This window comes from Sarcophilus harrisii, chromosome 4 (assembly GCF_902635505.1).
Source record: "Sarcophilus harrisii chromosome 4, mSarHar1.11, whole genome shotgun sequence".
In the NCBI taxonomy this organism is placed as follows: domain Eukaryota; kingdom Metazoa; phylum Chordata; class Mammalia; order Dasyuromorphia; family Dasyuridae; genus Sarcophilus; species Sarcophilus harrisii.
In genome coordinates, this window is record NC_045429.1 from 443,430,831 (window position 1) to 443,456,020 (window position 25,190).

The 25,190-nt window shown below is 39.7% G+C and overlaps 1 protein-coding gene across 2 annotated transcripts in view; it reads right to left on the minus strand.

Moving 5' to 3' along the window:
• GALNT17 (polypeptide N-acetylgalactosaminyltransferase 17) overlaps positions 1–25,190 on the minus strand; it is a 419,991-nt gene that overhangs the window by 200,082 nt on the left and 194,719 nt on the right. For both annotated transcript variants that reach the window (XM_031967901.1, XM_031967902.1), the window contains exon 4: positions 917–1,091. In XM_031967901.1, coding sequence (XP_031823761.1) covers positions 917–1,091 — 175 coding nt within the window. The remainder of the gene's footprint in view (positions 1–916; positions 1,092–25,190) is intronic.

A 25,190-nucleotide genomic window follows, 5' to 3' on the forward strand; every position in this document is an offset into this window, starting at 1 on the left:
AATGGAAAATATAACATGCAAATATATACAAAGCAAGCTGTGTACAGCATAAATAGGAAATAATTAACAGAGGGAAAATATTGGAATTAAGAGGAGTGGGCTTCTGAGGCAGCTAGATAGTGCAGTGGATAGAGTAGCAGCCCTGAAGTCAGGAAGAACTGAGTTCAAATCAGATAGTTAACACTTCCTGGCTATATGACCCCGGGCTAGTCACTTAACCTCAAATTCCTCAGCAAAAAAAATCTAAATAAATAAATGGATGAATGGATCAATAAATAAATAAAAAGGAAAGGAAAGGAAAGGAAAGGAAAGGAAGGAAGGAAGGAAGGAAGGAAGGAAGGAAGGAAGGAAGGAAGGAAGGAAGGAGGATTTTAGCTGGGACTTAAAGGAAGCTAAGGAGTTATTTGTATTTTTTACCAATGTCTAAGGTTTAAATGCTCACTGAATATTTAATCAATCAATAAGCATTTATTAAACATCTACTATCTGCTAAGCAAAGAGCTAAGCACTTGGATTTAAACATTTAATAGCGTTTCTGCCCATCCCAGGATATAGTACACAATACTGCATAGTAAGCGCATAAGAGAGGTTTAAACAAAATTCTGCATTATGTTGAAAGGGAAAATGGCAGTGACTGAAAGATCACCTAGATGAGGTGATGCAAAGGAATGAGCAAAGGAGATCAGGAATTGTCAGGCAGGTTGGAGACTCCACAACAATTCATATTGGATGGAGAGTAGCATACAAGAAAGGAACAATGGTAAGGCTGTAACTATATGCAATGGTACAAGACTGAAAAGAGCCTTGAAAGACAAAAGCTTGGGAACTAATAGGAAATCATCGCCAATTTCAGTCTGGTTCTCCTTTTGAATCCATCCCCCAACCCCGCTCAGATGAGACAAGCCCAGCTACCTACCAGCCCGCGGTAAACTCCACGTGGGCATCGAAGAACCCAGTGATCTGCCCGGTGGCCACCTTCCAGCCTTCGATCCGTGCCCGGATCAGACCTTCCCGCTTCTGATTCCGTACCACCTTCACCAACCCCGGGTAGCGCTTATGGACATACTCCTCCAAAGGCGCCTTCAGCTCCTCTGCAAGAGAGAAAACCATGGGAAAATCGGGTCAGCCTCCGATTTCCGATCTGGACCCTCCCACGCCCGCCACACTTGGAAGTCAGGGGGCAATCCCACCACAACCAGTCTCTGCCCCCTTGGTGATTCCAGAGGGAATCCTAATGAAGATTTAGCCAGTCCAAAAGCCAAGCCATCATCTCCAATCTGCATTTCTTGGACAACTCTCTTCTTTATCTTACCCTAAGGAAAGGAGACAGCTCAGAGAAAGTAACAGACTTGGAGTCAGAAGAACCTCTACCTGTGATACTAATGCTAGAATGCTAGAACTGGGGGTGAGACAAGCAGGGTTATCCACAGTTACCTCATCTCTTAAATGCGAACAAGGTTCGCATGGTGGATGGTTTAAGGATCAAAAGTCCCGCTTTCCGTAAAGATGAGTTGCTATTATATCATGGGCTCAGTCCTGGGTAGGGTTCAGTCTGCCACAGGTGGGTCTCTGACAGACAAGGAAGAAACTCTCAGCCCCCTAAGTCCTCCTGCTTGCTTGGGGCCACTACCATTAAGGTCTCCCAGCACTTGGTTCATAATGTCTCCTCCATTCCTGGACAACAGCATCTTCTCAGGGAGGGCAAGCTGGACCTTTTACTTCTTGTGGAGGACTAGAGGGTCACCCATCCATCTGGTGAAAGACCTGGATGGCCCTGACGGGGAGATGAGTGACTGCAGATCCCTCAGAATCATGTTTTCTAATAACTGGAGGATGTACCAAAATTCAGTAAGTGTCCGGGGAAAATAACGATGTCTATTTTTTTCTCTCCAGGTGAACAGATTTATAGATTTCTATAGACAGACTTCAATCTATCTATATTCTTCTTGGGGGTCTGTGAACTCAAAGCAAAATACCCTTACCCTCGAGCTAGAACCTTTCATGATTTTCCTTGTTGTCCCATTTCAACAAACAACAATTAAATGCCTACTTTTTAAAAAGGGACTACAGTGGGTACAGCGTCTGCAAATGTTCTCAGGAAGCTCACATTCTAGGTAAGGGAAGGAGGCCAATAGGTACCCAAATAAATGCAAAACCAACACAAAGAACTCTTCAGAATCCTCTCCACAATCTCCAATCCCAGATATTTGTACTTGACAACTCAGTTACAATATCTATGATGTCTCTGCTCCTAAGACTGCTCTAGAATCCACCCCTTAAGCCCCCTGATCTGAAGAATAAAGAAAGGCTTTGGGCTTCTTTGGGGAGACCTCAAGCTCCCTATCTGATAAGCCCTTAAGCTCAAAGGGCAACAGAAGGACACACAATGACTCAGCCTCACTAAGGACAAGCGGGGGGTGTTCTCCCGGGAGCAGGATGACAGATCACTGTAGGCACGGCAGCTTTCCCCGCAATCCCAGCTTCCCGTTTCCTTTCATCCGCGTGCTCTGAGCACTGGTTCTGTTCATCACAATTTAACTTTTCTTCTAAGAAACGTATGCTTGCATGTTCCCCACATAGACACAACCTAAGAGTACACAAGTGTGAGGATGGGTAAACCAGCCCCATTCCATTATCCCCCAGATGATGGCAAGATGTCTAGGAACTATGGCAAGATGTCAATGGTAAGAACCAATGGTAAGATGTATGAGAACTATGGACTCACCTCAGATGTGGGAAGTCAAAGCTTCCTTCTCCATTGGCTTTATGAACAATCTTTTGATTTTAAGCCTCTTCTAATAAATAAAAGCATTTCTGCTTGGAGGGCTGCTTCTCTGACAGCCCTCTCCTGTAGGCGCTGCCTCTCCCTTTCATGTGACGGAGGAGAGCCCCCCTCCTCATATCCACAGCCCACGTCTCTAGGACTGCAGCGACTTCAGTTCTTAGCCGAGTTCCTCAAAGGAAACCAAACATTTCTCAGAATTCACATCTACTCTAAAAGGTGTCAAGGAGCTGGGGAGTTCATGTTTTCCTTTGAAAATCAGAACTTCAAGGAAGAGCAAAGATTTTTCAAATGTTGAACCAAAAGGTAAGACATCAACTTTGTAGAATGTGATAAATGGGTATAGGAATATTTCCTACTGGGGCTCAGTAGAATTCAGACAATAGGGGTTTTATTGTCGGTACCAAAGCCAAGAATAGGAAAGAACTCAGATCTCAGGGACCAGAACGGGGCCGATGATAACAAAGACTCCAAGATTCCTACCCCCCGCCAAAAGCAAATAATCAACAAAAATGCTTTATGGGTCCATCTTAGAGAATCAAAAAAAAAAAAAAAACTGGATGGAGAAAGTTGGTCCTGAGATTTATTTGTACAAAATCATCCCATCTCCCTTCCCTGGATTATTTCACTGGGTTTTTTTTTACAATTCAGTATGGTGTCATTATATACAATCAATATCATCATCATCCAGTATCAAGTACTACTTTGTGCCAAAACTTTTGCTAGAAACTTGGGATACAAATCGATAAGTCAAGGGAACAAGTATTCATTAAGCATCTATTTTATGTCAGATCTGTGCTGGGAATTGGAGACACAACTCAATAAGTCAACGACTATTTATTTAGCATCCGTTTTATGCCAGGTTTGTTCTGGGAATTGGGAAATAAGTCAATAAGCATTTATTAAGCACCTCATATATATTCCAGGCATCATGCTAAGTACTGAAGATACAAATAAAGGCAAAAACAGTTTGTGCTTTCTTTAAAAATCTGACTAAAGAGATGGTGATGATTTTTTTTAGTACGTCCAACTGCCATCAGGTCCCTCAAATTCCGTGAGTGTTCCTAAAATGTTCCCCCAGCTCTAGTGTTCCCTCAGTACCCCATGGAATTGCAGTCCAAAAATGGAGGCCAAGTTGGATCCAGCTTCTCAAGTTCCCTGCAGCTGTTTGGCTGCCCTCTCTGATGGGCTGGATGACCTTGTGGTGTTTCCCAGTACTTGCTTCCAGGGGATACCATTCTCAACTATAAGCAGATTTATAAACTGGAACAGATGTTTTTAACCTTGAATCCATCTAAAAGAAATATTTTGGTAGCAATTCCAATAGTATTGGTTTCCCTTGTAATCCAATGGATTTTATAAATCCTGAGAAAGGGTTCTTAGCCTTCACTAGCTTGACAAGGAGTTCTACAACACAAAAAAAATTAGGATGAGTTCTGGCTTAGGAGACCATAACATAGTTCAGGGGGATCTTTCTACACAGCTCACAAAATAACCTAAATCCTTCCAAAGAAATCAGAGTTGGGAGACGCCTTACACAATACCTGGCACATTATAGGGGATTGTAAAATACTTTTTAAAGGTCAAATGAATGCCTTAATGAATGCCACTTGGCTGATTGAATCTGTAAAAATGGTTCAAAAGGACTGACACATCTCCAAAAATATCTTTCCCGAATCCAAGTCCTTCTAGATCACTGTGGGCCAGTAAAGATACCTATAATGTTTCCTCAAAATCATTGAGATGGAAAGTGTTGTCTCCCTATGCAATGGATGGATACTGATTCCAAGGAAAGACAAGTGATGGACGTAGAAATTCGCTTGACACAATAATAAATCAAAATAGATATTTTTCATCAATTTCTGGTGTAAATACTTCTTCCTTTTGAGCAGTAAAGATCTTGTTTTAATCATTTTTAGATAGAAACCATTAAATGACGTATTATATCCTTTGGTCTTAATTTTTAGTCTAATTGACAGAATATTTTTTAAAGGCCTTACGTATGTCAAATACTATACCAAAAGAAAAGAACAAATAACTCTTTCTCTTCAGGACCTTAAATACTATTGAGAGATATAATACATATCATACACAAAGAAGCAAGGAAATGGAGCAGAGGGGTTACTACCAGTTTAGGAGATTAGACACAGTTTCCCCTAGAAGTCGTTTGTAAATCTGAAAATAATAAATGCAATAACCTCAACAAATATAAATAATTAATGAGGAAGAAACATCCGAACAAGACCATAAAATCCAAACTACTTACAATGTGAAAAGGGCAAAGAGCCAAACCTCTCTCAGAATGATAGGAATTTTCCTAAATGGAGCTTTTGCACTACTTTGATCATATTAATAACTGTCCATGTACTTATCAATGTTATAAAATAGAAATGATTGAGTAGACTTGGGACCCATTATTATTTCCCCAATAGTTGAGTGAAAACAGGGGCTGCTCAAAATTCTTAGAGTGGTTTTCAAGCTTTTATCATTAAAAGTCGAACTAAGACTTTAGGGGCTCCTGTATTGGTGCATCTCTGAGGCTCTTAATGTTTGCAACAAATGTCAGTAAATGTTTGTTTAGAGCAAAGTATATTAGTAATTAGCATAATTGATAATATATAATAGTATATTATAGTATAATAGTATATAATAATAATATTATAATATATAATAGTATAATTAGTAATATTAGTATTATTTTGAGACTTTTCAGATATCTTCAGCCTGGAATAGCCCACCTGTCAAGAAAGTTTACTGGGATGTATCTGTGGAGCGTACTTTAACTTCTTGGTGCTCAGGAGAAAGTTGAGTGCAAGGTAGATACCAAAGGTAGATGAGCAGCTCGACCTCCCTGAACACCTCATATACGTGACGTGAATGTATACACACCTATATGCGTACGTATCCATACCATACCCATCTGGGGGTGACTATATATTCACTCTTGTATGGATGTATGCCAACACGGATATGTATAAAAAATTATAAAATGATCTGGGGATAAGAGAGGCCCAAGCATAAAGGTACTCAGGGGATTTATGGCATGTGACGAGTTTTGGAAGAAATCAGGGTTCCTAAGGGGCAAAAGGGAGAAATGTGGGCCCAACTAAGCCAAGTCACAGAGATGGCAGCTGGAGAGTCCCACTGAGGCAGAATCACAAGACCAATTAGTTTGACCTGAAGAATTTAAGAAGAAGAATAATGAAAGTAAATCAGAAAAGGAGTGGTGGAAGCCGGGCAGGAGAGGACATTAAATGGTAAACTGAGGGATTAGTATTGGCTTCTAAAGGCAAGACAGAACACCTGGTTCTATGAGCACCAGCAATAAAAACTGACTTGTTCCGCCCCTGCTAAGTGCCTCTCCATCAAAGGGATCATAAAGTTTTGTTGTTGCCATTTTTCATATCATAATGGTCACTATGGATTTCCTTTCCCTTAATTCTGCTTCCTCAGCTCTGCACCATTTTCCACGTCTTTCCATATATTTCACTGAATTCTTCATATTTTTGGTGCATAATGCAGTAAAATTCTATTATATTAAAAGACTCCACTTCATTCCACCATCTCCCGATCAGTGTATATATATGGGCTATTTCCACTTTTTTGCCATCCTCAATAAAACAGCTTTGAATATTTTAATGCTGATGGGGGTGTTTTTCCCTTTTAATAACATCCTTAGGATGCTACCAAATGGCGGGGGTGGCAGATCAAAGGCTGTGATCGGCTCCATAGCTCTTACTATAAATTATCCGACGACTCCCTCTGAAAAGACGGCCCTGATTGATGGCTCCAGTGGTGACATTCCAGCTTCCCGACACTGGGTTTCATATCTTGTGATTTTCAACTATTTGCATCCGTCAAAGCAGAAGAGTACAAGGTGATACTTCAAGGTGGTTTTAAATGAGCATTTCCCTGATTATTAGCGAGTTCTGATCATTTTTTTTGGAATGATAATGAACAATTTTGTTTACTCATTTGAAACTTATCTATTCCTACTCCTTGGACCACCTTTATCTACGTGGGATCATCCTGTCTTCTTAAAGAGAGGATATTTAACCTGATTTGGCTTTTTTTTTAACTGAATCCTCTGAGCATCAATTCTGGTGGTAGCTCAGAGTACAGGTCAGTAGCTTCCTTTATCCCTCTATAAGGTCAGACAGTCAGAATTCATTTCTATGGCCTTTGTGTCTACTTCAGTCGGTTTCTCCATCACCATCCCTAGGGCTTTGGAGGTGACTGACAAGTAACAGTCACAGAACCACCAGATCTCAGCACTGGTGTTTTTATCTAGCTTATATGGACACATGTTTCTTTCTGACCTTCTCACACAACCCTCAGACTAATTAGCAAATCCAGCCTCTGAATTAGCTCTGGAGTGGCAGTATCCACGAGTATCAGGAGAGCAACAAATTACTATGCAAGAGTAATCCCCAAAATATCATAAGAAAAAAGGAAAGGAATAAGCAAATATATAGCACTGACTAAATGTCAGGCACTTCACTGAGTACTTTTAACAACAACTATCCAATTTAATCCTCACAACAGCTCTGTGAAGTACATATTATAATTAACCCCATTTTATAGATAAGGAAACTGACATAAGCAGAGATGAATTGACTTGATCTGGATCACACAGCTAATATGTGCTAAAGTTAGATTTGAACTCAGCTCTTCATGATTCCAAGCCTAGCAATATATCTATTGCATCACCAGCTGCCTCCGGTCACCTAATCTCAGTCTCAAGACCTCCAGAAGGATGAGTTCACCATATTTCAAGGAACACTGATACACTCAAATGGTTTGAATTTTTTTCCTAACAAACCTAACTTTGCCTCTAATACTTCCTAGTCTTTTGGAACCACTGTTCCCAATTCTTCATCCAAAGCTCTTCATTCCAAATAAAAGGATTAAATGTGGATTCTTAGGACTCACTTTCAAATTCCAACTCAGTTACCTGCTATCTGTGGGATCTTGGGGCCCTTTGGCAGCCATTTCTGTTACCTAGATAGGTGCCACATTTTACACCCTCAATTTCTTCAACTGACTCACCTAGGTCATTAACTCAAGATTCCCACTATCTAGCAGGGGTCCTCAAACTACGGCCCATGGGCCAGATGCGGCAGCTGAGGATGTTTATCCCCCTCACCCAGGGCTATGAAGTTTATTTAAAGGCCCATAAAACAAGGCGTTTGTTTTTACTCTAGTCTGGCCCTCCAACAGTCTGAGGGACAGTGAACTGGCCCCCTATTTAAAAAGTTTGAGGACCCCTGAACTAATAAAGGGAATTTTCCTACCTGGGAAATCTCTTTGCCATCAAAATCATGGATCCAGCCCATATAGCTATCTCTTTATACTACATACTTTATTGAGGGAGATACAAAGAGAAAAGTGACAAGACCCTGCCCTAAAGGAGCTTCCAATATAATTATATTATATTGGAAGAGAATATATCTCAATACAGATATATATACAAAACAAACAGTCCATATCCAATTCTATATTGAAAGATAGAAAGTGTTCCATGAATTCAGGGTTATCTGAAGTCTGACCCTTTGAGAGCTTTGAAATATATTTCCCTATCATCTGCTGAGATAATGAGTAAAAGTCTTTGATGATCCAGAGTTGAGTGTTCCAGGAATGGAATTTTGGGAATAACTTACACAGTTCGTACAAAGAGAAAGTCATTATATTTCTTGCCCTATGGATGGATGGACTCAGTAATGGAAAGGATAATGAGATGCCCTCAGAACTTGAATTGACAAGGCTATTGAATCATTCATTATACTAATTATACACAGATGGTGGGGCTGAGGGGGTGATCTGGAAAGACAGCCTGAGTCTTATGTATACTCTTCAAATTCTGCCATTAATTAGAATTTCAGGGTGCTTAATTTCTTAATTCAATGCTTCCTTCCCAAAAAAATATTTTTTTAAATATACATTTAAGTTTTAATTTAGAATTGTGTCTTAGTAGCTATTAAAGGTGCTTTGATACAGCAATAATACAAGAGGTTGACACTCTCAGAGAAAGAGGCAACGACTCATTTGTACAAAAATGTTTTGGGCCTCTCTTCTTGTGTCCCAAGGAAATGAAAATTAAAGGAGTATCCATCAACTGGGTAATGGATATGCAAATTATATGGTAAATGAATGTAATAGAATACTTCTATGTCCAAAGAAATAGTAAAAGACATGGTTTTAGAGAAAGGCTTGTGTGAACTGATACAGCATAAAGTCGAACAGGACCAGCAGAATATTTCAAACAAAAACAACATCATTGTAAAGACAAAAAATTTTGAATGACTTAAAAATTTGGGTTATCCCAATCACCAAGCATGACGGTGAGGACTAATAATGAAGCATGTTGCCCTTTCAGGACAAAGAGGTGATGGACTCAAGTTGCAGAGTAAGACCATTTTTTAACACAATGTAGGAATTTGTTTTGCGTGCCAACACATGTTACTTATGGGGTTTTAGTTTTTGTCTTTATTTTACTATGAGGAAGGAAGAGATGGGAAAGAAAGAATGTTTAGTTTTGTTCATTTAAAAAAATTAAAAATAAAGGGTTTATATGAATTTTTACTTAATACATGGACAGCTACTATCCATACTAATTCCAATGTTTCTTAATCATCATCTTGCTATTCATCCTTGATGAGTAAGTATTTCTCATCAAGGGGACCATCTGTGGTCTTCTCAGGATCTAGATCAAAGCATTCCTGATGAATGCTCTCACCCCATAAATTAGGGCCCCATCTTAATTGCAATCACCCTAAATGAGTGCTGATTTTGTTCTGCATTGTCCTTTACTCAACAGTGTCATTAGTAGACAACATAAGCATCAAAGCACATAATTCAACTAACCTCTCAACATAGTGCCATCTAAATGGGTGACTATAGGCATGAAACCAAGAAAGCCTGTATTTAGGTCAGGAATAGCTCATTTACATTCTTCCATAGAGTTTCAGAAATACTTTATGCCCCCGAATGTCATTTTTCCAGGATATCCTAGAACCAAATTATTTGACAAGATCAGGAATCCCTGGCACAGAGAGAGCCAGAAAACTAATGACAAAGAAATGAGTATAATTATAAAAATTGACTTTCATCGAAATTAGTAAATTCTTTCCTGTGTCTCCACAGCTCTGTTCTGCCTCAGGCACTCTTGTGCCTTTCTAAATAAAGTCCTGAGGAAAGCAAAGCCCACATTAGAAACTTTAAACTGTGGCAGGCTCAGTGCTCTCCCAATTTCTTTTTCTGCTGGTTCATCATATAAGTCAGTGACATCTTTCTGAAAATATCAGTGAGGCAGCATGATGCAATTGACAGTAGTCAGGCCTGAGGGTCAGCAAGACCTGGATTCCAGGTTGGCCTCTGATACACGCAAGCTATGTGATGGTAAATGAGGCAATTAACCTCTCAGGGCCCCTAGGTCCCTCTCGAAGAGGGCAAGTTGCAAATGAACTGCCCTAAGTATTGGAGGAACGAGTTTCCACCCTACAGGCCTATCCAGGAATGCAAGCACAGGCATTGACACTTAATTACGTGCTCCCAGAAATGGGAAATGTCTTCTGTCTATATGCCTTTTTAAACTTCCCATCTCTAGACAGAAACAAAAAGGGGGAGGAATTAAGATGACAATTCCGTTTTCCACATTTATCACCATTTTCCACATTTATCACCGGTTGTTTAATCCCCATCTACTCCTCAGATTCTCACATTTCCATTCTTTAATCTGTTGTCCTTTCCCTTTAGTGTGGATTTTCTCATGCTGTATTGGTCCCTTTGCATTCTCCCTCAGGGATATTCCTTCTTTCTTTGTTGCAAAGGCTTCTGGGATTTGGAATCTTAGAGCTGGGAAGGTCTCAGAAACCACCGAGTCTAATCTGTGTATAAAAGAAATCAACTATTCTCACAATGGCTTTTGCTTGAAGACCAGCAACCCACTACAGCGCTGATGTTGCCAGCTTTGGGTAAAGTTTTGAGATAGTTCTAATTGTTAGAATAGTTTTCCTTGCTTCAAACCTACATTTACATTTTTGTGATTTCTATCTATTTATTCTTATTTCCACTCCCTCCCAATTGAACCAGGGCCCTTCATTATCCTGGTTGCCTTCCTGGGGATAATCTCAGGCAAATAAAAGGATAGGGTCTAGACCTGTGATTCCATTGATGGAGGGAATTCCCAGATGAGGAAGCTCCTTATACCCTCGCAGGTCAGTCCCTTCTTAAATCAGTGATTTAAGAGCCTTGGAGAGTCACCAAGAACACGGAGAATTTAAGTGACTTGCTTATGGTTAGAAGCAGAATTTGAATCCAAATCTTTTTGGCTCTGAGACTGGCTCTACATTTATGATACTACACTGCAACACATTACTATCGATTCTCCCCTTTATAAAAAAAAAAAAAAATCATGTTTACTAGAAGAAAAACCCAACATTTCGGTACAATCTAGAAACAGTTCCCTCTTGTTTTGTATCCATTCATTTAGTTGCCATCAAGAAAACAATTTGCCTAAAAAAAGAAGCCAGACAATTGTATAAAACGCTTATGATTCTTCGGGAAACTGTAGTTTACCATCCATTTGTATCTGAAGGTTATTGTTGCCAACTGTATTTTTGTATCTGTATTTTTGCCTCACATACAATGCATACTCTGGAAACTCGTAACTGTAAATTTCCAATGGAAATTCATCTTGTCCATTGCTAATAAATGGCCTTCCATAAAATGTGCTGAGTAGAAGTGAACACAATATGCCAGCTGTGCTCTGACCAGTGACCCTCCTTAACTTCTGAACCCTATGATGTACAGGGGCGGGCGACTCCTCCTGAGCTTCCATCACCATCCTGATGATGAGACACAAGACCCAGGCAGAGGGAGATGGAAGGGTCCTCACTGGATCTGCTTTTTATTATTTTCAAATTTCCAGCAGTGGACAGGAAAATGGAGATAGGTCATTTAATATTTTTGTCAGCCATAAAAAAGAAGGTAAGATGCTGCCAAATCTCCACACTCAGTCTCATTTAACAAACACTTCCCCTCCCACTTAATAGTATTTTATTTTTTCCAATTACATGTAAAGATAGTTTTCAACATTTATTTTCGTAAAAATTTTGAGTTCCATATTTTTTCTCCCTTCCTTCTTGCTTCTCCCCAAGACAGTGAGCAATCTAATATAGATTATACACATACAATCATTTTAAAGACTAATCATGATGTGAAAAAATCAGAACAAAAAAAAAAGAGGTGAAAATAATATTCTTTGATCTTTATTCAGTCTCTATAGTTTTCTCTTTGTATGTAGATGGTATCTTCCATCAAAAGTCTATTGAGATTATATTAGTTCACTGTTATTGCCCAAAAGAGCAAAGTCCATCATAGTTGATCATTGCAAAATGGTGCTGTTATTGTGTACAATGTTCTCCTGACTCTGCTCACTTCACTCAGTATCAGTTCATATTAAGTCTTTACAGGCTTTTCTGAAATCTGCCTGCTCATTATTTTCTAACACTGATTACATATTCTCCCTCATTCTCTCTCTTTCTCCTCTCTTCCTACTTATCTCCTTCCCTCCCTCTCCTCCCTCTCCCTTCTCTATACACACATACATATATGTGTGTAAATACATACATACATATATGCACATGTATGTGTATACCTACTTATGACTAGCACCCAATAGTTTTTATATAAATCTCTGATTCTAAGTGAATGGCTTTCCTTTCTAGCTACCTTTCCTATCGGTTTCTAGTCATATCCTGGGGCAAACAATTAATAATAATAATAACTGATAAAGTAATTAAATAAAATAACTAATAAAATAGCTAACAATATAGGATTTTGCAAAATAATCTCATTTTTTAAATTTAAAATGTATTTATTTATATGAGATTATTTAAAATAATCTCATTTTCATTCTCACACTAACCTGGGAGGGAGGTGCTATTATTATCCCCATTTTACAGATAAGGAAGCTGAAATGACTCATCCAACATCACACAGCTAACAAGCACTGGAGGCCAGATTTGATTTTAGTTCCAGAGGCTGGAATGATGGATCTCTGCTTCCATGGTCCAGCCAAAATGGCCTTCTGGTTGTTCTTCATCCATGACATTCCCCAGCCTGTCTCCCTTTGCTTTGTATAAGTCAACCTTATTCTATGGTTTTTGACTGATTCAAATAATCATCAGTCAATCAATACATTTACTTTATAGTCTCTGCTCACACTCAATTCTGATTGTTTGGGTTCAATTAAAAAGATTCTCCCCTAGTTGGGGGGACACCCAAGGCAAATGGAAGGCATTCAGAACCCACTCTTATACTAGTTATTTGGGGAGAGGGATGTATGAGCCACTGCCAGGACCGGGAAGAGGCTCGTTCAGGAGGCGACACATGAGCAGAGCTTTGAACAACTTGGACATCTATGAAAGGAGAACAAGGCTGGGAGACTGGAGTTCTCTCATATAAGCCCCAATTGCTTTAGTCCTCTATGCGTAATAAATGTGCCTTCTTCCTGTTTCCCAGGAGAACAGAATCTCAGTGTGGGAAGGGACTCCCAAAGCCATCTCCTCATAAAGCCTGAACCAGAATCTGCTTTTCCACATCCCAGACGAGTGGCTGCTCAGTCTCTATCTGAAGCTTCATCTCCTGGTAGCCCCCACCTCCAAGCAGCTCTAGGAGGGTCTGGGGAGCTCCTTATCCTGGAAGCAATAAGGTTAAACACGGCCATATCAATTCTCCAAAGATTCCCTGGGTTTGAAAGATTAATCAAGTGGACCTCTGTTATCAGATTTGGAGGAGAAAGTGGGCAGCCTGCCCTGGGCAGAAAATGAGCTGGCTTGGTAACTCCCTAACTGTCAAGTATTCTTGGTGAGAAGGCGATCTAAATTCACCATTAATGTTATTATTATTGAATATTATTATGATCATTGAATCAGACCTGTGATTTCATTGGTATATAAAACTTCCAGAGAGGAAATTCACACACACACACACACACTCAGGCAGATCAATCCTTCCTCTATAACTTAGAATCTTAGGACTGTACGAGGTGCTGAGAGGAGGCTTGAGCAAGATCACATAGCTATTATATATTATAGTGTGTGTGTGTGTGTATATATATATATATATATACACACACACACATACATATATATTTATATATATTAGTCCTGCCAATAATGTGTATATAATATATATATATATATATATATATATATATATATAGTGCCAATGGTATGTATTTATGTGTGTGTATATGTATACACACACAGAGAAATATATACACACACACACACACACACACATATACACACATATCATTGGCACTATATCTACATATCATTGGCAGGACTTGAATCTAGATTGACCACTGAGGTCAATTTCTTATCTATGCTTCCATGATACTTCTCTGTGTACATATGTATATTATGTGTATGTGTGCATGTGTTTGCATGCAGGGGGTCCCCAAAGTCTTTTAAGTCATTAAAGCTTAAAGCTTCATTAACATTCTTGGGATATCTATTATATTAATATAATAAATTAATATAATAATATTATAAATATATTATGATAATAATATAATAATAATAATTAATACTATAATATTAATATAATAGATATCCCAAGAATGTTAATGAAGCTTTAAGCTTCTCAACTTCAAGCCCTCGAATGTATGTATGTATATTACATTCGAGGGCTTGAAGTTGAGAAATGATAATAGCATCTGCCCTTCGGGGTTATTGTCAGGATAAAATTAAATAATATCTATAAACCTCTTTGCACACTTGAAAGAGCTTTATAAATGCTAGCAAACATATGTGCATGTATGTATATATAAACACATGTGAGCATACATGTATACCTGTGTGATACACAGAAACACAAGTATGTCCCCCAAAATTGTAATGGGCTGAAGCTCGAGTTGATGCACTGAGGTCCCAAGCACGTGAGGCTAAATAGTAATTGGACCATAATCTATTAATATATATACTTGGAGAAATAAGGGTCCTGCCCACTCTTTGTGCAAATCCTGATGTGTTGTATAGGAAATGACATAGGGACGATTTTGGTGGGTGGAGGCAGAGGGGCAGGAAGAGAGGAGGAGAGAGACTGTTGGCTGGGTTCCTGTTGTGGCTGTTCACATTGCTATCGCCACCCCCCTTCACCTCCATAAAGAATAAAGATCGAAGATTTTCCCTTAACCTGAATTCCTGATTCCGGCTGATTTTAAAATACGCGGTCATCACAAAAGTCTTTGATAGCTTAAACTACACTAAGACTTTTGGAACACACACATATAGAGATAGAGATAGAGAGATGTAGATCTCTACAGATACATGTTGTATATATGTACATATGTGCATTGTCTGAATGTATATGTGTGTTTGTATGCTAAATATATGTATCTATACATATAAAACATATACATAAAATAGACAGAGAGATAGATAAATAGATGGATGGATGGATGAATTGATAGATGAATAGATGGAGGGATAGATAGATAGATGGATAAAAATGTGACAGAGAAATACATCCATTTTTACATATAATTTAAGAAATCTCAAAAGATCTGCCTGTCCCTAAGATTCTTCTTCCCCACCAGCTCAGAGTGATGTTAGAAATTATCAGCATTTGTCACTTCTTTGAGTTAAGGCTTTCAAGTTCCCTGTTGAAGTGTAAATCGTTTCCGAGGGTAGGATAACACCATTAGCACCCGCTAACATGCCAGCATGAATTAGCTGAGCAGATTCCCTTTAATCCCCTGGCAGGACCCTGTTGACACAGGGCATAGGACAGGTAACTATTGATAAGGGAGAAGCAGGAAAGACAATACGGAGCATGAAATGCTGTCAGAGAGGGCAGGCCCAGATGGGGATGGAGGGAGATCATGAAGGGTCTGGGTCCTGCTGGGAGTGGGAAGATTTGCCCAAGAGGAAATGGAAGGGAAGGTTCACAGTCCAGATGCATCTGGACAGTCTTTATTAAAGGCCTGTCATGAGCACCTATAAAAAAGAAAATTTATAAAATCCCACCAGTAATTTATTTATTTTTTTAGTTAAATAGCTTTTGGTTCCCCAGGGACTGAAATCATGCAGGTGCTTTGAGTTTGCTGGGCTCCGCTTTCTCAGCCTTGTCACCAAAAGGTCTGAAATTTCACACTTATTTAAGGAACCCTTATCACACCTAACAGATTCAATCAGCCTTAGACAGTTGAGTAACAACATGAAAAAAAATTAGTGAATGATTTCTTGTACTTGAGTACCAGGGAAAAACAAGGCCTTCTCTTGGAAATTCACTGTTTGGGAGTCAGAAGCACCATGGTTCATGAGTTACCTCAGTCATTTACTGCCCTTTGTGACCTTGGAGCTCAGTTTCCTCATCTTAAAATGGGGGAGAAAAAGGGAGATCGTATGGCCTCCGGGGTCTCTACCAGTTCTAGATCAATGAGTCAATAAACATGAGAAGGAGGAGGTTGTTCCATGCAAAGAAATGATTGACAAAAAGGCAGAGATGTAAGAAAGTCCCTGATAGGTTCAAGCAATGGGTAAATGGCCAGGTGAGTTTCAGCCATGAGTCATATAAAATAAATTTTTATACCCAAATAATGAGACCCCCCAAATTGAGGGATTGCATATGGTTGAAGTGGAATGGTAGATTGGGAAGGAGAATTGGATGCCTGGATTTGGAGATTCCCCCCCCCCCCCCCCCCCCGTCCCTACACTCCCACTCCTACTTTTGGATTCCATCAATTTGAGCCAAGAGTGACAGTCTCTCCAGCCAGGGGTCCACTAAGATCAATAACTCTTCTATGCAGAAAAAACAAAATACTAAGATCATCTCAGAACCCCCAAAGTAACCCAACTCCAGACTCATGGAGGTTTTATTTTTTTTGGCTCTGACATTTCTGCAGCAACAGAAGGAATAAATCAACCATGTGACAATGTTTCATCAATCCATCCAAAAGCATTTCTCACAAGCCCATTTCTCACAAGCCCTGCCCTAAGCAAAGAGTATCCTCTTTGTGGCAGGCAGACAGATGCTGCACACCCTCCAGGAATGACATTCTATAGGAGGGGATGACATGAGCAGATGATGAAATGATGCAGGAGACAGGTGGACTTGATATCTGGGGCCCGTCCAGCTTGGTGGAGTAAAGGGGTGCTGCAGCTGGCACAAAGAAGGGAGCTAATGTCCAAAGTGGGGAGAACCAGGGATTCAATAAAGAAAGACAATCAAAAGGGGAGGACACTAGGAGAGAAAATCTTTTAAAATCAGCTCCACGGTGAGAGCAGAATCAGCACAACGGAAAACTAGAAAGAGAAAGAAGAAAATTATGAGGGCCTCCTGCTTAGACATTTTCTTTATTGTAATTCTAAGAGTAATAATTATTAATTATTATGATTCATTATTTAAAATGTTAATGATTAGGTACATAAAATAGAAGGTAAGATGTTTAGCCTGAAGCAGGAAGGGCTTGCTTCAGGAGCCACCTCTATGTTTCTAACCACTTTTTAAAATTCTGACTTCATTCTCTTTAAGTTATACAGATAGTTACTCCCAACCTCAGGATAACACTGTCCTACCTGGAAGCAGCTGGAGAATTCCAACTGCTTGAAAAAGAAAACTCCCCAAATCCCAGCTTTCTTTCACACTGGATGAGCTCATTCCTCTTGAATGAGCCTTTGTGAGGGTCTGAGGGACCCACAGGAGATGCTGGCTCCTTCCCACCATGTCATGGGAGTGAGCCAAAGGGATGGCCCATGGCTGAGAGGCCCACAAGAGCTCCTGGCTCCATCTCAGTCTGGTGGGCTCATTCCTTGGGACTGAGTCTAAGGGCTGAGACAGCCATAGGAGCTCCTAGCTCCATCTCAGTATGGAGGGCTTGTTCCCTAGGACTGAGTCTAAAGAATGGCCCATGGCTGAGAGGCTCATAGGAGTTATCAGCTCCATCTCATAGTCTGGGGGATTCATCCCTTGGGAGTGAATCTACATATGGACCATGGTGGAAGGGTCTACATAGGCTCTTTCTCTTTATATTTATTATTTATAAGAACATTGATTCTCATAGCTCAATGATTGCAAGGCAGTTTCTAAGCAATAACAGGTGCCAGAGCTATTGAGACAAAAAATAAATACAAAGTAATCTTAGTGCCAGCCACGGCTTTATCTAGTCTTTTTGAACCACCTATCTGCCCATTAGGGGAGAAATGCCAGGCTGCTCCAGGGGCTTTCTCAGGGGCCTGGAGACATAAGCCCATCGATTTGTTAGCTGGTGTCATATGGGGAGCCCCCAGTGATCAGAGAGCACTGGTTTAAGGGCATCTCTTTGCTCCCCTCACTAGCAGAACCAGCCTTACACAAACATGACCTAAAAAAGCCATGTGGTGACATCAAAAGAATGGCTGCTTTAGAATAAGATGTCCTGAGTTCAAACCCCAGCTCTGCTAATATGAATTTGACTAAATTACAACCTTACTGGACTTCAGGTTCCTGGTCTGTAAAACTAAAAGAAGGGGCTCATTAGATAATTTCAAAGGCCCTTCTAGCTTTTATTCCATCATCCTCTCTTCTTGCAGGTAAGAGAAAATATGATTCTTATAAAAGGGTTTATATAGATGAGAGAGACAGAGTTCACTATCTGTCATGCAGCTCTGGAGGGCTTATAAGGAGGGGTCCCACATAGGGGAAAAGTAACAAAAACTATAATTAAAAGTGTTCTGAAAGTCAGCTTTGGGCTATAAATAAGCACACACCAATTTATTGCAATACTCATAGAAGAGGAAATTCTGTGTGTGTGTGTGTGACACAGAGAGAGCATGTGTATGTATCTGTGTATATGTGAGAGAGAATGTGTGTGTGTGTAAGTGTATGTGTGTGTGTGTGTGAGAGAGAGAGAGAGAGAGAGAGAGAGAGAGAGAGAGAGAGAGGGAGGGAATATGTGTATGTGTCTGTATATGTGAGAGAGAATGTGTGTGTGTGTAAGTGTATGTGTGTGTGTGTGTGTGTGTGAGAGAGAGAGAGAGAGAGAGGGAGAGAGATGGAGGGAGGGAATATGTGTATGTGTCTGTATATGTGAGAGAGAATGTGTCTAAGTATCTATGTGTGTATGTGAACTTAACTCAGAGATCTAACCCAAACATTAAACCTCGCTGGTGTTCCCAGGTTTCTAGTTGACTGGTGGAGTCCATGATATACTTGATTAAGTGCTAATTATTTCCTTGGGGTGCTGACTGAAGAAACACAGAAAGCTTCGGTAGGACCTGGTGCTCCACATACCACGACTACCTGCACAGAATCCGCCCCTAGAGAACAATGGCAGTGCTTTATTGCAAGCCCCCTTGGCTTCTTAAGGAGGAACGGGGAGTGGGGGGTGAATGAGACAAAGAAAGGCCTGAAATTCTGGAACTTTGAGAGCCACCCCAAAGTAGAATGGGCTGGCATGGGAGAGAGGGGGCTTCCCGCACTGTAGGGGTCCAAGTAAAAGCCAGATGGTCCTGGCCAAGGTACGCCACAGGTACGCCACAGAAGGGATATTGGAGGAGGTAGGGGTGAGACAACCTGGAGCTAAAGTTACAGGATTTTGGAGGTGGAAGGGACCCCCCAGTCACTTAGAAAAACCTGTACTTGGATGAAAATACTCTTCTCAATGTCAAATGTCAACTCCTGTAGAAGGCCTTTCCAGATGCCCCCAAGATATAGTAGATAAACTATGAGGCTTAGAATTAGCAGGACCTGAATTCAAATGCTGCTTAAGATACTTACTAGCTTGTATGTTCCTGAAGAAATCTTTTAAATTCTTTGTGTCTCAATTCCTTCATCTGTAAAATGGGGATAACACCAGCACCTACTTCCCAAAGTTGTTGTAAGGATAAAATGAGATGCATATATAAAATGCTTTGGAAACCTTAAATCTCTATATAAATACTAGCTTTTACTAAATTTTTCTTTCTATTATCTCATATATATGTATATACACATAATGTATAATGAATATATTAATAGTATTAATATAGTTATATATTCATATATTATATGGTAATATTATATTTTGATGTATAATATTATTATAGTATCATAAATATAGAGCTCAGGGATTACCCAGTCCAGGTTCCTCATGTCATGTCACCTGACAGAATATCAACCAATCAGCAATTATAATTAAGCACTTATTATATGCCAGACACCATGGTGAATGTTTGTTGATAGGCTGATTGATACAATATACTTACCAATAAGTTTTCCAGTTTTTACTTAAAGATTTCCAGCAAGGGGGAACCCACCATCTCCCACTATAGTTTATAATAATAAATAATATACAGTGTTCACTGTACTTTTGAAGCAATCAAAGTGTTTGTCAATGTTCAATCATTTCAGTTGTATTGATTCTTTGTGACCCCATTTGGGGTTTTTCTTGACAAAGACACTGTAATGGCTTGCTATTTCTTTTTCCAACTCATTTGATAGATAAATAAACTGAGGCAAACAGAGTGAAGTGACTTACTCAGGGTCACACAGCTAGTAAGTGTCTGAAGCCAGATTTGAATTGAGGTGTCCTGACTCCAGACCCAGTGCTCTATCTACCGAACTTCACTGTCTCCCCTCTAATTGTTAGATTTTTCCTAATCTCATGACTTTCTACAACTTCCACTTATTCACTCCTCCATGATCTCCCCTGAGGACCCAAGAAGAATAAGTCTTGCCCAGAAAATCCCTTTAAACTTCCCTTCCCAGTTGTTACTATTCCAGTCATCCCCAATTCTTCAATCAATTTTCATGAGGCACCAAGTTGGCAGTGTAGATAAAGTACTAAAGAAAGAACCAGGAAGACCTGAGTTCAAATCCTATCTCACTTACAAGATTTCTTTAAGTGTCAAGTAAAATTCCATCTTTTACTGAAAGTCTTCCTCAATCCCCCTTAATTCTAGTGCCTTCCTTCTGCTAATTATTTCTTGCTTCTCCTGAATATAGTTTGCTTTGGGGAAGATATCTTTTGCATCTTTTTGTTTCCCTAGACTAGCACATAGAAGGCACCTAATAAATATCCATTGATTGATTGATTTTTTTGACCTTGGGCAAGCTATTTAATATTTTTGCCTGAGTTTCCTTCTCTGTAAAATGGGGATAACAGTACTTACTTCCTAAAGTAGTTGTGAAGGTGAGATATTTTAAATAATATAATATTTGTAAATATTATATAGGAGATAATAATTGTAAAATGTTTTGCATACTTTCAACATTATACCTTCAGCATTGTATAAATCCTTGCTCTTGTTGCTGATAATGGTGATGATGATGATAATAACAATGATGATGATGAACTTAAAGTACAGGATCTGCCAAAAATGTGGATTCATCCATTTGGATGCCAAATGCCCATCTCTCTCAGTTCCAGTGGACACAAGAAGGAGCAATGAGTGGGAGTTTATAAAGACAGATTTTCTCAGAAAAATTCCTTAACCATTTCAAGGGTCCTCAAACTACGGCCACGGCCAGATGCGGCAGCTGAGGACGATTACCCCCTCCCCCAGGGCTATGAAGTTTCTTTATTTAAAGGCCCACAAAACAAAGTTTCTCTTTTTACTATAGTCCGGCCCCCCAACAGTCTGAGGGACAGTGAACTGGCCCCCTATTTTAAAATATTTAAAATTCTCCCATAGGAGAATGGACAGCCTTGAAAGAGAGTGGGATTTCCCTTACAGAAAACATCCATACAGAGACTACATAGCCATCTGGCAGGAATATTAAAGAAAGGATGCTCAAGCTAGTCCCAATTGGAATAAGGGCCCCCGATGCCATCTCTGAGATTCTGTAATCTCTCAGTCAGGTTTTCAAAGATGTATTCTGAAGTCAGAAGAACACCTCTTCTATGGAAGGAGTCAGGAAGATGTTTTGAGTATCATCATTGGCTTGACTTTCTTAACTGAAGCAAAAAAAGAGCTAGCTTACAGATTCTAGTGGAGGTTTAGAGCACAGACCCTTAACTTGGAGCCCACAGATCTCCACCCATCCCTCCTTACTCCTCAAGGAATCTGTGGACAGATTTCAGGGGGTGAAATTGGATAGGAAAAAATGAAGTTATTTTCAGTAACCTCTAATAGAAATTTGCAATTTTCCTCAATTATGATTTAAAAAAAATCTAAGAAGGGGCCCACAGGCTTTAGCAGATCAACAAACAACTAGGAAACAAAAATAAAAAACAAAAACCTTGAGTTAGACAAGTTCTCTCTGCCCTTTGGGAAAACATTTCTGAATCAGCATAACCGAGACAGAGAAAAGATGCCCACTTTAACCTGAGAAATTATATCCTTTTTATTCCTAATTAGCAGAAAGTCATAAAATTTTCAATCCATTCAAACCCCAAGCCTGAATCACTAGATTGGCTCAAGTTAGGTTTGGCCTAAAACAAATTCCTCTGCCCCACAACTCTCCAAAAAAGAAAAACACACACACACACATTTTTAATACCTGCATCAAAGGAAGAAGGTAATGAATAGACTATTTACTTTAATATACTATAATTCTGCTCCTCCCCTCCCCACAACTAGAGAATCAACTCTTTGAGGGCCAGGACTAACTAGTTTCTTATTTCTAAATCAGAGCCTATCACAGCGCTTGCCATATCAAGGTAGCAAGGTAGTAGAGTGGATACAATGCTCTACATAGATCCAGGAAAACCCATATTTTAATCTGGCCCAGACACTCACTAGTTGTATGATTCTGGGCAAGTCCCAGGCTCCCTGGGCCTCAGTTAGCATCCTCATCTGTCAGTGGCTATAATAAAAGCATTGACCTCACAGATTTTGGGGAGAATCAAATGAAAGCACTTTGCAAAACTTTAAGTATTCTATAAGTGCTACTTATTATTAATAAATGCTTTTTCATTCATCTATTGTTGATTGATGATCAAATTAACTAAAGTCCAGTATAAGGAGCCATGAAAACTAAATGAATATCCAGACAATCAAACTTTTGCTTAGTGAAGTGTTGAGGCCTCTTTTTTCCCCATTCTTCTTCTCTGAATGCCTCGACACCCTTTGAGTCTTGACAAGTACTCCTCGTGGGCTAGAGCAGCCCACAGGTAAAAGAAAATGTGGAGTCCAGTGGTAGAAGCAAGTAACCTAAGCTGTTGGGGTTCATTCTGTACTAGAACCATGATTTGTCAGCACTCAGATGCATCCCAACATATAGTTTGCTCTCCTGAAGAATCTGTTAGCAGATAGTTTTTATTGGTAACTGGTCCAAACAGGTATGGCTACTGATTATGAAGGTTCTTGTACAATCAGGAGGGAAAGCAGGCAATGCTCAAATGAACAAAACTATTAAATTGTGGAACAGTAAGATAACAAGGTGAACCTTGGGCTACTTCACCTGGGACTCCACCAATCAAAAGCGAATGTTATCACCCAGAAACACAAGCCTCCCTGTGTCTCTGCAATTATAAACCAGGAGAAAGGGGCAAAGAAAGGGAGTAGAGCAGGAAGTGGTGGGTGGTGAGAAGAGGAGGAAAGGGGGTCCTTTACAGAAGTCTTTTTGAACACAAGAGGGTTTAACCTTCTGCTCAAAATATCAGGTTTCCAGATGACGTCTTGGCTTTCTATCTTTGAACCCTGACACCCCAAACAAGCAATGAAAAGACCAAAAGGAAGAAAAAAGAGACAGGGGGGCAGTGTGGAACTGGAATCAGAATGAGTTGAGTTCAGATTCTCCCCCAGACACTCTCTAGACAAAGACTCTATTGCCCAGTTTACTCAGCTACAAGTTGGGCATAGTGTTAGCTCCCATACTCCTGAGTTGCTGGAACAACAAGGTAACATGTAATGGTGCTTTGCAAACTCTTCACTACAATGCAGATTCTAGCTATTATAATTATATTATTATATTTTTATTTTTAATTATTATTATTATAGGAAGGAATTGAGGGGAAACCAGGGATATGGACATTTCATGAGCTAACTCATCAGCCACTTGAATGACTGGGTTCTGTCCGTTCTCGGATTAGTCCATCACATGTGCACTCAGGGCCTTAATCAATATTGATCAGTCAATTCATATGCCGGAGAGGGGATGGGGGAAGACAAGAGTCTGGCATCTTTGAGGCTGATGAAATATGGAAACACTCAGCTTGGGTTTCCGAGGAGCTGGCTGCTATTGCTGGTACAAGACAGTGCGCCTTTTTTAATGGGATTATTGGCGCTGTCCCAGGCCCTTCCAAAGCTTTCTCCAGACCTTGGAGCTAGGTTTAAGAGGGAGGGTATCCCCCCAATGCAGAGATGAAGCAGGTGGAGTGCCATTGCTCATAAAAAAGCAATACACCCAAGCCTTCTTTTATGTCTTAGGCCAGGGGCGGGGGGGTCTTTATCCAGGAGGGACGGTAAAACTTTATGGGAGACAAGCCAACAGAATGAACATCTTTAATAGGAGCCACCACACGCTACGCATAACACTGACACTTTATTACCATCCCTCCGAGATGCTGAAAAAGGTTCCCTTTACCAGGTTTGGAAAATTGCCTTAAGCCCTCTTTGCTTACACAGTTGTTCTCAAAAAAAAAACTGCAAATCTGTTTTTCTCCTACCCAAGAATAAGTTTCCCCCTGGTGGCTGGGGGAAAGAGAATTTGGATTTATGCTGTGTGGATTCAATTCAGCACACAGCAATTAGACTCTCTCTCTCTCTCTCTCTCTCTCTCTCTATATATATATATATATATATATATATATATACACACACACACATATATATGTGTGTGTGTACATCTATACATCTACATACATATACATATACATATACATACATATACATATATATATATATATAATATATCTATGGAATAATGGCTTGGAGTCATGCAGGCCTATGATCAAATACCACCAGTGGCTTTTAGTAACTTTGTGGCAATCAGCAAGCTGCCTGCAACACTATAACTCAACCCGAATCCCTAACCTCCTTTAAAGCCTAGGACAAGTGATGTCTTAAACAACCAACTCATCAGTCAATGAACATTTATTAAGCACCTACTTTGTAAACATTGTGTTAGCCATGGGGGATTCAAAACAAAAAATGAAAGAATCTCTACCCTAAAGAGCTTCTATTCTATAGGGAGAGGCAACAGGTAGACAGTATGTAAATATATGTATATGTCTATAAAATAAATGGATGCACAAGGTTTTTCCCTGCCTGTCTCCCTTACCTGAAACTATCTTATATTCACTCTGTAGATACAGATTATACATGTGTATGACAAATGATAGCATGACATTACACATGAGATCACATGTGATGTGTCTATATATATGTGGTGTATACGCACATATATGTAAAATATATACATGTATTCATGTCTGTGTACACAGATAGATCTATGGATGCATGTTATCTCTGTCATCTGTCTACTTATTTATCCA